The 13,724-nt window shown below is 41.1% G+C and overlaps 1 protein-coding gene across 10 annotated transcripts in view; it reads right to left on the bottom strand.

The window, feature by feature from the left end:
* Window positions 1-811: 811 nt before the first annotated feature.
* mybpc1 (myosin binding protein C1) overlaps window positions 812-13,724 on the bottom strand; it is a 31,097-nt gene continuing 18,184 nt past the window's right edge. For 7 of the 10 annotated variants that reach the window (XM_069715809.1, XM_069715811.1, XM_069715813.1 and 4 more), the window contains 19 exons: window positions 12,494-12,502; window positions 12,081-12,205; window positions 11,869-11,974; window positions 11,104-11,270; window positions 10,837-11,002; window positions 10,651-10,757; window positions 10,430-10,566; window positions 9,758-9,917; window positions 9,564-9,668; window positions 9,292-9,480; window positions 8,652-8,786; window positions 8,042-8,209; window positions 7,813-7,901; window positions 7,543-7,738; window positions 7,297-7,436; window positions 7,051-7,210; window positions 6,490-6,626; window positions 4,432-4,618; window positions 812-1,270 (listed from right to left, as the gene is read on the bottom strand). In XM_069715809.1, coding sequence (XP_069571910.1) covers window positions 1,173-1,270; window positions 4,432-4,618; window positions 6,490-6,626; window positions 7,051-7,210; window positions 7,297-7,436; window positions 7,543-7,738; window positions 7,813-7,901; window positions 8,042-8,209; window positions 8,652-8,786; window positions 9,292-9,480; window positions 9,564-9,668; window positions 9,758-9,917; window positions 10,430-10,566; window positions 10,651-10,757; window positions 10,837-11,002; window positions 11,104-11,270; window positions 11,869-11,974; window positions 12,081-12,205; window positions 12,494-12,502 — 2,581 coding nt within the window. In that variant the 3' untranslated portion in view covers window positions 812-1,172. Of the gene's footprint in view, window positions 1,271-3,200; window positions 3,241-4,431; window positions 4,619-6,489; window positions 6,627-7,050; window positions 7,211-7,296; window positions 7,437-7,542; window positions 7,739-7,812; window positions 7,902-8,041; window positions 8,210-8,651; window positions 8,787-9,291; window positions 9,481-9,563; window positions 9,669-9,757; window positions 9,918-10,429; window positions 10,567-10,650; window positions 10,758-10,836; window positions 11,003-11,103; window positions 11,271-11,868; window positions 11,975-12,080; window positions 12,206-12,493; window positions 12,503-13,724 lie in introns of all 10 variants that reach the window. The other 3 variants (XM_069715810.1, XM_069715814.1, XM_069715812.1) reach the window with 2 other exon arrangements.

The following is a 13,724-nucleotide window of genomic DNA, read 5'->3' as shown; positions in this document are numbered from 1 at the left end:
AAAAAAAAAAATATATAACCCAAATTAAGCACACAATTATGTAATAAGGCCGTTTTTAATCCCTCTAAGGAACTCTTTAATATAATGTATTTAAACAATTAGGTCACTAAAGGAAAAATGTTATTTTTTTTTTTTTTTTTTTAAATGCAAACAAGCAAATGCATTTAAGTATTAAAATTAAAAGCATTCAATTCAGAAAAATGCTACTACCATGTATTATTCATGTGTAATCGGCTTATACTGTTGTAACTGGTCAAGATGGAGCTATTTTGAATAGGACTGGCACAATCGATTTAGTTTTATTACATTTGAATTTATAAAATAATTCAAAAGAGAGGAAGCAGGTCCATGATCTGTTCTAGCTTTGAGACCGATAAATCTGTCACTCATTAACCCCAAGTACCCGTCTTTAACACAAACAGGTCCACACAAGAAGAGTATTTACATCGACAGCAAATCTTTTTAAATATATATATATATATATTTTTTTATTGGCATCCATAGGTCATAATTACAAAGGTAAAGGCATGCGCACATGACTGAGCCTCAATCAAACCTCAGTCCAACATGAATCCAAAAATCACAATGTGTCATGCAGAATATGGACTGTGTGTAAACCTCTACACTGTCTCTCAATTATTAGACATAGATAAAGTTCACTGACACCATACCATCACCAAACCTCAGTGTATATATTCCCATTTCCCTCCTTTGAGACCCCAGAAGTAAAATACCACCTTCAACAAGCACTCCCAACAAAAGTCCACTTGTAAATACTACAGGTGTGTGTCACTGTTTGTGCTATATGTGGTTTGTATATGTTTTTTTGTTTGTTTTTTTTAATTTTTTTTTTTTACACACTACAAGTCCTTTTTAAAGCGAGAACCAAAACACTGTCGACATGCATCTGAGCGGACACAGACAGACTCTTTCAAACATAACAGGGTGACAAAGAAGATGATCTGGATTTACTTTTCTGTGGGAACTAGCTCCAAACCTGCACACAGCATGCCACACCGCAGACAAGAGCACCCTCCACCACACCCTTCCTCCTGTCCCGCCATCCCTCCGTCCACCCTCAGGCAGCCGACCTCAGCACGTGTGAGAAGAGGGTCACTAGTGGCGGCAGATGTAAGCAAAGCCAAAGTGTCTTTTTTGCACTGTGTTCAGTTCTATTTCTCCTGCTCAACAATCTTCGTCTCGTTCATGTACTTGTCAATCAGGTGCAGGGGCACGCCGCGCTTCATGAGTTCGAAGAAGGTGAAGCCTCCTGAGGGGCGAGAAGGAAAACTCTCTCATAATATTGTTAGGAGGGACTGAGGCGTATGTGGGAAAGTGAAGAACAGAGAGAGGAAGATAAGAGAGAAGAAGAGAAAAGCTGAAGAGCAACAGGTTGAGCGCAGCAGAGCAATCAAAATTCAAAGAAGGGAGGCCGGGAGCTCGCAGCACTGGAGCGAAAAGAAAAAAGAAAGCTGCTCAGAATTGGCTTCCTGTATGCACACAATGCAGTTTGTAAATCGGTTTGTCCCAATTCCATACTACACACTTATTGTCTGACTTACTGTTTTTGCAGAAAATACACAACAAAACGAAGCCATGCTAGCAGCTACGTAACTCAGACACGGCACTGCTTTCAGTTAAATCCGTCCAACGGGCTAACAATGACAATTCTAACATGCTCGTGACGGTTTTCATGTTTATCATCTGAGTTTAGGATATCGGCATGCACATAATTACCATTAAACACTAAATGCAGGTGAGTCTGATGGGAGTTTTATCCATTTATTTGGTAAAAAAAAAAGTACTGGACAAACTTTATTCTGAAGGGAACATGGAGGGTACATCATCTGGGAACCATGAATAAGTTGATCTAATTTTGTGCCAATGTATTTAGTAGATAAGAAATAGTGGTTAATGTGGCACCAGGCGAAAAAAAAAACTTCAGAGAATCACAGAGGTCACATGTATTCATGGGCACCATGGATGTTTGCCCTAAATTCCATGGCAATGTTACCAGGATACGTTGTTTAACCAATTTGTCCAATTAGACGTAATGATAAAATAATGGAAAATTTGACAAAAAGAAAAAGTCAGGGAATCACTGACGTCCGATGGATTCATCCTCTGGGAACCATGAATATCCGGACAAAGTTTCATTGCAATCCATCCCATAGTTTGTGAGATATTTTAGTCTGCACCAAAGTGGTAGACCAACTCCGTGACCAACAATGCAAGATACACATTAGCATGGCCAAAAAAAAAATAAATCAACATACTTGACAAAACAATACATTTTCCCAGTAGACATTTTGACTTATCATTGTACGGAAAGTACAGGTGTATTACTGATGACTGCATATCACTCTGGGTTCTGCTTTTATGCACGTTAGTCTTCCGTCCACCAAAATGTCTGCTGTGAAAAAAGCCTGTTAACCTTCGTCTTTAATATTTTCCTATGCAATCTGTTGTGGGACAAAAGGGTAAAAAATGTTGACAATGCAGAGCACTATTTTGCAACTTTCCCCATAAGAATACACTCCGAACTCATAACCTGCTCAGCATTTGTGTGTAGTGTGGAAGTGGGACACTGCTTACAGCAAAGACACAATAGATTTAACAACCAGGTAAAATGCGGGTCCACAATCTTTACAAAAATCCAGATTAATGAATAACACCTTTAGTCATCCGCACCAAGCAAAAGGCAACAAGAGAAACTGTGCCGTCTCTGTTTATGCGTTCGCCACTCATCAGGCAGGTCCAAGCATGACATAGAAATATAATTTAGTAGGCTTTCTTTGGATGCATGATGTTGTTCAACAGCAGCCAGAGTCTTCAGTGCATAAAGTATCTCAATCCCCACAGATTATGCTTTTGATTTCTCAGCAAATGTTAGAAAACTTTTTACTCACCTTATTTCTGGCACAAGTTACATGAGAGACAGTCTTTGAATTCACATGATTTCACACCAACAATTGGTTTAATATTCAAAACTGAGCTATTAAAGGCAGCCAGCTAAGGGGAATCAGGTAAAAATCTGTCAAAAGCCGTCATGCAATTGTGACTTGTTCTTTCTCTGGATCCTGCTTTCAGAACGGACGCTACAGTCCCGCCGGCTGAGAGAAGCGAGGTTACACAGGCTGGCTGAAAGATGCATAATGAATGACATAAGCTTCATATGCCAAAACCATATGAAAGCTTACCTTTATATGAGAACATAAATTCACAATTCTTGAATTTGGACTGGGGGAGAGAGAAGAGAAGAGGGGTTAACAAAATGTTTACATGGAGTTATATGTGTGCACCAGGGAATACTGGCGAGTTATTACTGAACTCTTTTAAATGAGGAGTTAACTGTGTGGCATAAAGGAGACACTGGACTCTCTGGAAAACAGTTTAAGATGGAGACATTAAATAATACAACACAAAAACACCACAGCTCTATATGTCATGCCTACTCGGGTGTGACTGGTGACAGACTGTGTGCTGAGGTGGTGTGCTGTGATGATGGACAGGATGGCTGGATGGACTGGGCTGGATAGAGATGTGTGACGACACAAAGGATAAACTTCTGCATGTTTCAGTGATGGAAAAGTGTCACCAGATATTATGTGCACTGCACACACATGAACGGATTATTATAATATCATTATTTATGCATATTTTGAAAATGATGTTCAGTAATGGGTTGCACGAGATGTTCATAAATTCTAAATTTGCAAAGTTAAGTTTGAATGGAGATTTTGCACATTGGTGAAATAAAGCTGGTTGCACCAAACAAACTAATTCATATGTAGACAAATTGACGACGCTAATGCTTATTATCTTATTGGAGTCAAAGACAAAAAAAAAGTAATGGGCTGACATATGTAATGTGATACAAATATAACTGTTTGAAAAAAATATGCTAATAATGCTCGACTAAATGATCAAATGATGTTTGCTAGATTAGCATAATCAGACTTTCCATTAAAAGATACTAAACCTGACACATATAGGCTATAGATATTTCCTAGCAACCAATTTACACATTACTAAAGACATTTGTTGAGTTTTAATGGTGCGGCCCAATGAGAGACTTCATAACACTCAAACCTCATAATGAATTTATGAATAGCTGGTGCAACCCAGTCCAGATACTTACATGTCCACCGCCCATATCGTCCCTTTGCTGAACTGTAACACACAGTTCAAACACTATGGTACCCTGGTGGAGTTGGTTTCCCAAAGTCGCCTTGCTGCTTCACACTCATTACAGAGTGGTGATTGTGATCATAAATGAGTTTTGTCTTTAAAATGTGAAGGAGCAAAGATCTTGAGAGGACATAGTTGGAATTATTATACCAAGTCAGAAATAAAATTTGGGAAACCAGACCCAGATACGCTCAGGTACCCAGGGAGGCACACAGAGAGGACCTCCTGGTCCACACTGACCTTTGACCTCCAGTTTGCATTCGACTTGCGCCTCTCCCAGGTCGTTAATGGCCTTGCAGGTGTACAGGCCGCCATCATAAGGACTGGGCTTCCTGATCTCCAGAGTGCAGACTCCTTGGTTGCTAAACATACGGTAGCGCGGGTCATCGAGGATGATCATCTTATTCTTCATCCAGATCACTTTAGGCTGCAGGCAGACAGAGAAACGTCAGCAGCATCATGATGGTAATCCAGCAGATAGACCCCTTGGTTTTCTTTTTAAAAAGTTTCCTCTTAAAGGGTCATTCTGGTTTATTACAGCTTTTGTTTTGTTCACTTTTTGACTGTTCATCACCTCAGTTGCGGATGAGTTTAGGGAAAAAAGTGTCACTACAATTTGATCACCTTTCTTAAATATTTAAACTTAAAATGCATCTTTATTCTGCCGTCGCAACAGTTAAACATTGCAAAATGCAACCTGCTGTCTACACAGGATCCTAGAGATATCAAGCATTGCTCTAACAGCAGGATCCTCCTGCAGGAAACAGCAGCAGCAGCGGGGGCGCTGTGGTTTGTTTGTTTAGTCCCCCCTCCCCCACCCCTCGAGAGGGCCCCCCCCTGCTACTTTAAGTCGATTTGAGGGATTTTCAAAGCAACTGGACTAAATACAAGCTTGTAGAAGTCGATTAAAACAAGAAGGTGGCCGCAATGCAACTTTATTGATGCTAAATCCCAAAGAAGCGTCCTGCTGAAAATGTTAGCGAGGAGCAGGCTTTGGTCAATAAGCAGGAATTAAACCTGACATTGCTGTCCATGGAGAGGGATATTGTCAATGAGGCTAAAAGGTCTGCAAGGATGAAGAAGAGGAGGAGGATGGTGCTTGAAGATCAAGTCACATTACTGTGTTCCAATCAAACGTTTGTGGACTTGATTCGATCTGACAGCTGCTGGTAGAAAACGTCACTGGTGAGTTGTTTCATGTTTATTTTTTTGTGATGACATGCTGACTTTTTTGTTTTAATTCTTTCGTTTTGTTTGTCTTTAATCGTGTTGTTTGTTGCTGCTTGTGTTGTAGACCACCGTGTCTGCTTGGTTATTGTAGCAACAGTAAGTCTGTTATTGTTTGCACAAGTGTTGTTTGTTTGTGGATCGATGTGGCTAAATTATGTGGGCTTTTATCCTGTTTTGCCACCAACATTAATGTCAAACTGTGTATTCATTTGCCTTCTGTGTCCTCGGTTGCCTGTTTGGCTACTTAAAAAAAAAAAAAAAAAATTCAGACTGAAGTTTAAATAAATTGATGGTAGAATTTATGGTTCTGAAATGTCCAATTAGCAGTTGAGCTGCTTAAGTATCAGCAGGTCTCTTTGTGTTGATAAATCCATGGCATTGTTCTGCCTTTCTGTCTGTTATGCAGCTCCATACAGCCTATATTAAACTGAATTAGGACCCACTGAAGGGATACTTAAGACACCTTTCCACCAAACCATATTTGCTCTGAAGCTACAGTGCAGCAGTGAGTTTATATGAAACCTTTTCCTTGCTGCATATATCTGATTTGCTCTCAGGTTTCCCTTGTAAAGGACCTCTGAGATTTCCTGAATGAGTTTAAGCTTCGCTACCAAACTAAGAATTAAACCTGAGAGATAAAAAAAACAAAACAAACAGGGACGGCCAGGTGGTCAGACAGGTAGTAAACAAGCCAAACGGCTTAGCCGGAGTGCTTTATGTAAACCAATTTATTTGGGGTTAAAACCATATTAAAGTGAAAGCATTAGGCTGTCCTTGCACAGGAATTTGCAACAGTTGAACCAGGAGATCTGTAAACTATGATTGATGTTCATAACAGAAAAAAAAAAAAGGGATGATCCTTTAAAAAATTCACTATTTCATTGCTTTTTGTGCACTGGGAGGAAAATCAGTGCTAAAATCCAACACAAAATCCAACATGATCAGCACTATAATGGACACACACACACACACACACACACACACACACACACACACACACACACACACACACACACACACACACACAGACACACACACAACACTTTTCACTGTAATTCTGCCACCTACCCTTGGGTTGGCACGGACACTACAGTTCAGAGTAGCATTGTAGCCGGCGACGGCAAAAGTGTTGATGAGCGGCTGCGTGAACTTGGGCGCCTCCTTGAAGTCGTGGTCGCTGTACTCGGGCACTTTCATCTGCGAGCCTGTGGGGGGAAGTGTAAAGGAATGGGGTTGTGCATGATACTGGTGCTGAGCGGTATCATGTGGGGAATTCCCTATGTGATGAGGGAAAGACAATGTTTGTTTTTTATTTATCACGGCTGACACTGAGACACCTCTGTTCAAAGGCCTGTCAGTCATACCCCGAACCCTGTGAGATTTAGAAGTGAGGCTGTGGCTTAGGCTCACTTTAGGGTGGAAAACATCACTGACAGTACCTTTCAGATAACAGCTGCGAACAAAACGACAAAACAACAAAAGACAGCAAATGGAACAACAACAACGTTACTAACATGTAATAATGAATGTGATTTGTTCCAAAGTTTGGACTTTGGAAGCATTTTCCCCCATCAGAACGTAAAGTCAGGGAACATTTGTACCCTTTTCCTTCACACTGTCCAGTTGTACCTTCTTTGACGATGAGAGCGCTTTTTTTGGTTTGAGTGGCCTTTTCACTCAGGCCGCACATATTCTCAGAGAAGATCCTGAAGAAGTACTCGTTCCCAACCACCAGTTCTGTGATGGTGATACAGGTGCGATGGTAGTGCTCAATGCATGTGTACCATTCCTGGAAAGCAGAGTAAAGCCGTTGATGTGAATACAAACAAAGAGACATATTTCGCATGTTCATTTTAGAATAAGTCCCTCTTCTACCATTGTCTTCTTGTCTGCTTTTTGAATGGTGTAGCCTATAATTGGGGCGTTCCCGTTGTCTTTCGGGGGGGTCCAGATCAGAGCTACATTTCCTCCCCATACTTCTTCAATATTCACACTATGAGGGGGTCCAGGTAGATCTGGAAATCAAAGAAAAATTGAAGGTTAAAAGCAAGGCTTATTATTATTATTTTTTTATCATGTTTTTATGATCGTTTTGTTTCGGAGAATGATAGCTTCACTTACCTACAATTTGTATATCAAGAATGGCCGTGTCCACATGGTTTTCAACCTGCACTGTCAACTCGTACTTCCCAGAGTGGCTGCGCTCTGCTTTGCGGATGAAGATGATGCTGTCACAGTCTGTGTTGCGGATGTTAACGTGGGAAGGCTCGATGGGCTTGCCCTCCTTGAGCCAGGTGACCTTCGGCCGGGGTTTGCCCTGCCAACACACAGCGACATGAGTTCAGTGTTCTGTTAAGAGATGTGTTGCATCAATGGAGCTCGGAGATTTACCAAAAATGGGACCACAAGGTTGACGGCTTCTCCAACTCTGCGAGTGTATGTCTGCTTCAAGTGCCGTGGAACGCGGATCTTCGGTGGTTCTGAGGAGGAGTTACACCAGAAGGTTTGTTTTGGAGGAATTATCTTATACGTCTTTCACGTCAATACTGATGCTCGTTTCACTTCTTTTTTCCACCTTTCAACCAAGTTGAACGTTCATTATAAACCTCTCAGAGCTCACCAATGACCTCTTTGACCAGGATAGAGTGCTGCAGGGTCCGTGGATTGCTGGCTCCAGCTGCGTTGAGAGCTTTGACTCTAACTAAAATTTTAGACCCCGGGGTCAGCCCTGTGATGGTGTACTTGGTTTTCTCTGTTTTTTCCGTGTTGGATATGACCCAGTCGTTAGCTGTAGGGAAGAAAAGAAAACGGTCCAGCTGAAATAATAATGCTTATGTGTTTTGAAAGTAACTCACTTTCACAATCCTCATTCATGTTTTAAGACACTACAAATTCTATCCAGTTATGCAGGCCATAAAAAGGGAAGGAGAGAGTTGCTGCTGCGGAGATGTTACACTGTCTTGTCTAAATGCTTTGGTGTAAACTGGCAGGTTTAAACATTTTGCAGACTGGCAAACTGAGAGTAGTTACAAGTTTCAAATCATCTAATTGGCTTTTAGACTTTCAACATAGGCTCAGTTTGGTTGCTACACATATGATCTGTTTGCCTTTGGGAATTTTTCCAGTGAAGGCCTCAGATGAAAAAATTGTAAATGAAGCCATTACAAGTCATAACAAGTGCGATAACTTTGTCGTGGGTGTTGGAGTCCTTTAGTAGTGTTTTGACTCACTTCCTTCTATGCAGTACTCCACTAAGTATCCGTCCAGCCCAGCAGCGCCGATGGTTTCAGGAGGACGCCACTTCACGGTCACTGTGTCGTCGGTGACGTCGTCCACGACCAGCATGGTGGGCTCACTGGTCACAGCTGAGTGGAGATTAAGGTTTTAGACATCACACGACTTAAAGCTATGATTCTACCTTTGTGTTCCCTTAGTTTTTGGCGAGTCATGAACACGTGAGCAAGGCTCCTCTTCTCTCTCTGGCTGGTATGCGATCAATCTCCCTCTCAGATCTGAATAGTCTGTGCTCTTGCTAGCTATTCTTGTATTCTGAATCATATCTAACTCCTATTGAGCCCTCTGACAGACCTGATCTCCTAAACCTCTAATCCGCAGATGATTTGGCAGCCATTAAAAAGACATATTTAATATCTTCTAAAGCTCCTGCGTGTCCAGTGGAGGTCACTGTCAGAATGCTTGGGATGGTGGTGGAGAGGACAGCTGCATCACTGGGGGTACCAAGGGCAGATCACACAGGCACTATCACAGACCCACTCCTTGAAATTTCGTCCCTTACGTGAGGGTATATTATTCTTTCCTGGACAGATTTTTGGCATTCACACCTCGTAGGGTGGTGTTTATGTTACTCACCGAGGGGAGTAAAGGCTTTGGATGGTTCGCTGGGTTTGGACACACCGATGGCATTGACTGCAAAGATCCGCACTTCATACGGCACTCCTTCAATCATCTTCTTGGGTTCAAATGAGGTTTCTTTAATCAGGTCAAAGTTCAGTCTCATCCATCTGGAGCTCTGTTTCTTTTTTCTCTCGACAAAATAACCTTCAGAGGGCATTCAGGAATCTTATCATTTAACACCAACAAATACATTTAAGTTTTGGTAATTAATACGATGCAATGTTTACCTAATATTGGTGAACTTCCATCATATTTTGGTGGGTCCCATGTCATAGAGCACCAATCACCTCCCACCACTGGGACCAAAGGGGCTTCAGGAGGGTCAGGAATGTCTGCAGACAACTCGCACTCAGGTCAATGAGTCAAGAAACAAAAGAACAAATCTCCTTGTGATATTTTCTTTTGAAGTTTTTTTTCTTACCGACCACCTTGATTCTGATGCTGGCTGTGGCCTCGCCAGCCTCATTCTGCAGGACTATCTTGTAGTTCCCCGAGTCCTCACGCTCCGTGACCTCAATCGTCATGCTCGTCTGGTCGCCGTACGTTTCAGCTCGGACTCGGTGACCCGACTCGAGAATCACCTGCAAAAAGAAAAATACTTGGCGACTACAACATGATCTTTTAAAGCATAAGGCTGGGGATATTCTATGTGTTTATTATTGTTAACAAATCCCATCAAAAGACCAACATTGAATTTATCTTATGCCCTTGTCATTTGCATTGATCATTGCCCGACCTCTTAAGACTACAAGCTTGTCTGTAATGTTATTTAATCATTTAACAGATTATCATAAATGGATGCAAATTAATTACAGGAAAAAATGCCATTTGTTGATTTTATTCAGCAGTTGTCTATTGAAAACATAAAAAGACAGAAGCAAGATACATAATCCAAACACATGAGCTTTTTATTCTACTTTTTGGACTCAATCAACAAATAGTGAAAATAGTCCCTAAAATGCATTGTTTACACCTCTTTGAGTAATGTTTGACAAGTACCCAGCTGTTTTAAGGAATTATGCAGTGCATATTTGCAAGGCATTTTTAATGATTTAATACTTTAGAGTTAAATACTAATTAGAAAGCAGCTCACCCTTTCTCCCTTCATCCACACCACTCGGGGTGCTGGTTCTCCACTGATGGGGATCTCCAGGCGAAGTTTGTTTCCTGCCACGATCGTGACGGTGTTGTCTGGGAAGTTTAAGCTCTCCAAGTGTACCTGTGGAGGGTCTGTGCAAAATCGAATTAGATCATGGAAAAATAGAAAGCATATAGAAAGATATAAGAAACTCCAGTGAATCATAGTTTGTGTACCAATGATGTGGACTCTGGCAGACAGGCTCTGTGTATATCCCTCAGGTACGAAGGTGTAATCTCCTGAATCATGAAGGGAGCCAGCCTCAATTTCAAGTCGGTGGACCCTGAAAAACCAAAAAGATGTCAGTTACAGGTTGTGTAAAACTGGTTTTCTTTGGAAAGAGTTCTATAGAAGGGTCATACTTATTTCTATGTATGATGTTGATGTGATCGTTGGGCTGGATCAGCTGTCCATTCCTGTACCAGCGGCCTGGGACGTTGCCTGGGAAGATCTCACAGTGTAGCTTGATGGGTTGACCCAGCATAACCGTTATGTCCTGCAGGTCCTGGTACACCTTCAGTGGTTTCACTAATTAAAAGGACAGAGATGGACCACAATCGAGCCAGTTTCTTTAAAAAAAAAGCATGCAAGCAATACAAATAGCAATGAAGTGAGAAGATACTACATACAGTCTACTTGAACGTGAGCCTCAGTTGTGCCACCAGTGGCCATGATGGAATATGTTCCAGTGTCCTCTCTAGAGGCGTCATCAATCACCAAGTAGTGTTTGGTTCCCTCACACTTTACTCTGTATCTCGAGCGCACTCCTGTTGGTACCTCAACACCGTTCTTCATCCTGAAGGAGCATTTTAAATAGTCACATAAATAGGTAAATAAGCATTTAACAACTTGGAAGTCCTAAACATGGTGGTGATGATTGTTTATTACACAACATTTGTCCATTTTTTTGGGCCCGCTAAAATATATATATTTTGCATTTGAAAAAGTATACTTTTCTGAGCCCAAACTGGCTTTCCAGAGCATCAAGCCCCAAAAACACACAACCATATAGTCCACCCATTTCTCCCCTCAAATACAACACACGGGAGCGTTTCCAAAATTTTGAATGTTTCAATTACGGAAAGATAATGGTTTGGTTTAAAATTATGATTTTAACGTTGCTGCTTCCTTAAAATTATGCCACCTTTGTTGTCATGGCAACACTGGTATCTTGCACCCAAGACGTAATCTGAACCGCGTTAAACGTAACTGTGTGTCGTAATAACCTGCTTGCACATCAGGCTTATGGGAGTCTCCCACAGACGCATCTGAAAATGTATTTATTTTGCATTAAATCAACACCATGTGAAAAATTTGACTTTGTAACAATCAGTATAAAAAGCACTGACAGTCTTTGTAGAAATGGACTTTAAATGCATCATTTATTGTCTTACCATTTGACTTGAGCGCCTTCCTCTGACACCTCACACTCCAGCTCGATCCTCTCGTTCACTGTGGTCTTCACGGCCTCAATACCTTTAACTATCTTAACTGGTAACTCTGTAAGGCAAGAGAGGAAGATGTAACTGAAGACGGGTTTACTAGTACATCTTGGGTACAATTTGTCAGACGTTGTCGTGAAAAGCCGAAAAGTTAATAGAGATACCTTTAACAAACAGCTCTGTGGTGCATTTGTCCTCCCCTGCAGATACTGAATAGGCTGCGTCGTCATTTATGCTGCAGTTGTTGATGACCATGATCCTCTGTGTGCCCTTATGCTCAAATATATACCTAGATAGGAAGTCCATTAGTTACATCACTGGTTATAAATCTACCAGCCAATTTACAGTGTTCCTAAGATAGGAGTGGATTTTTTTTCAAAATTATCGAGTACAGAAATGACATTATTATTCAAAACCAAATGTACAAAATTGTGTACAAAATGTAACGATACATTTTCAATCTGCATGCTTCAAATACATTTCACAAACCCAGAAGTGAGACTACACACAGAGGGGGCAGGCTCACACCAAAACTGTGACATGGAGAAGGGAGAATCGACCGGATGGATGGACTTACTTCCTTTGACTTAAGGTCAGCAGTAGAGCCAGAATGGGGCCGGAGCACAGGAAGTAATTATGGCAGACAGGAAGGAGCATCATGATATGACAGACAGACAAGACAAAGACAGAGAAACATCATGCCTGGAGGGGGAGAGTACGTGGTTGGCAAAAGTGTTACAACAAAGAGATTCACAGAGAAGTCTTCGGACCAGGGAGCCCTGGAGAAAATGCCACCGGAGACCAAAACCAGAAAACAGCAATATCCTCCCAGATGGCTTTAACTTAAGATGGCTTTGAACATAATCTTCAGCTAATGTACGTAAGGTTAGACATCGGGTTTATCTAGTTCACAGCTCTACAAGTCTGTAAACTTAATATCTGTTCTCTATTCAAGGATTGTGTTGACATTGTTTAATGCTAAAACACCATCTATCAGTTTGGTGTTGATTTAGATACTGTAGACCAATGGTACTGCTTTTTAAGAAATAAAGCTGTTGAGAGGAACTGAAAACCCAAATAATGAGTTTATAATTATCAGTGGGTTGGTCACTATGAGTGAAACCCTTTCCACTATACATATAGGCATTTCATCCATTGTTAAAATATTAGTTATAGCAGCTTAGCATTTGCAGAAGAATGTACAGGGATATATAACATTATTTTATTCTGTTTTCACACAGATTTCACTAATAGTACCCATTGTCCTCATGGGACACTTGCAAAATATGCAAAAAAAAAAGTAATCCTATCCCTCCAGCTACAGTATAGTTGGATAATAATAGTATTATACCTAAATAGGAAAGTTCTTAACGACACTATGGGATTTTACATCTATTAAAACTGTTCCAAAGCCAGTCTTGGTTAAAGACCTGTGAAGGAGGTACCACCTTTTTCCTGTACTGAGGATGACATGTAAAGCAGTTCATGGCATTTACAGCCAACAATTGACATCGTACATTGCATTTTCACCCAAATGTAGCTCTGGGGCCATTTGTTGTGAACAACCCCGTGAGATTGATCCTAATATGTGTGTGAGATTGTGTGGAAGCCAATTGGAGCCACATTAGAGTCGAGAGAATGTTATTTGTTTGCTGGGCGTAAGCTGGCAATGGTTCACAGTGTAATGGAGTGAACTGGCTGTGTCTTAAGCCACTATTAAAATTTGATATACATATATCTGAGGGTGGATAAAAAAAAAGTTCCCAGACTGCTCCTGTTGCGTTTGAGCAGAGCACGGAGCTCAGAGA

This window comes from Brachyistius frenatus, unplaced genomic scaffold (assembly GCF_029030835.1).
Source record: "Brachyistius frenatus isolate BFR_SWC_R1_liver_20210118 unplaced genomic scaffold, ASM2903083v1 Contig_148, whole genome shotgun sequence".
Taxonomy (NCBI): Eukaryota; Metazoa; Chordata; class Actinopteri; family Embiotocidae; genus Brachyistius; species Brachyistius frenatus.
The sequence above is the reverse complement of the archived record's forward strand: the minus strand, read 5'-3'. Positions and strand labels throughout refer to the sequence as shown.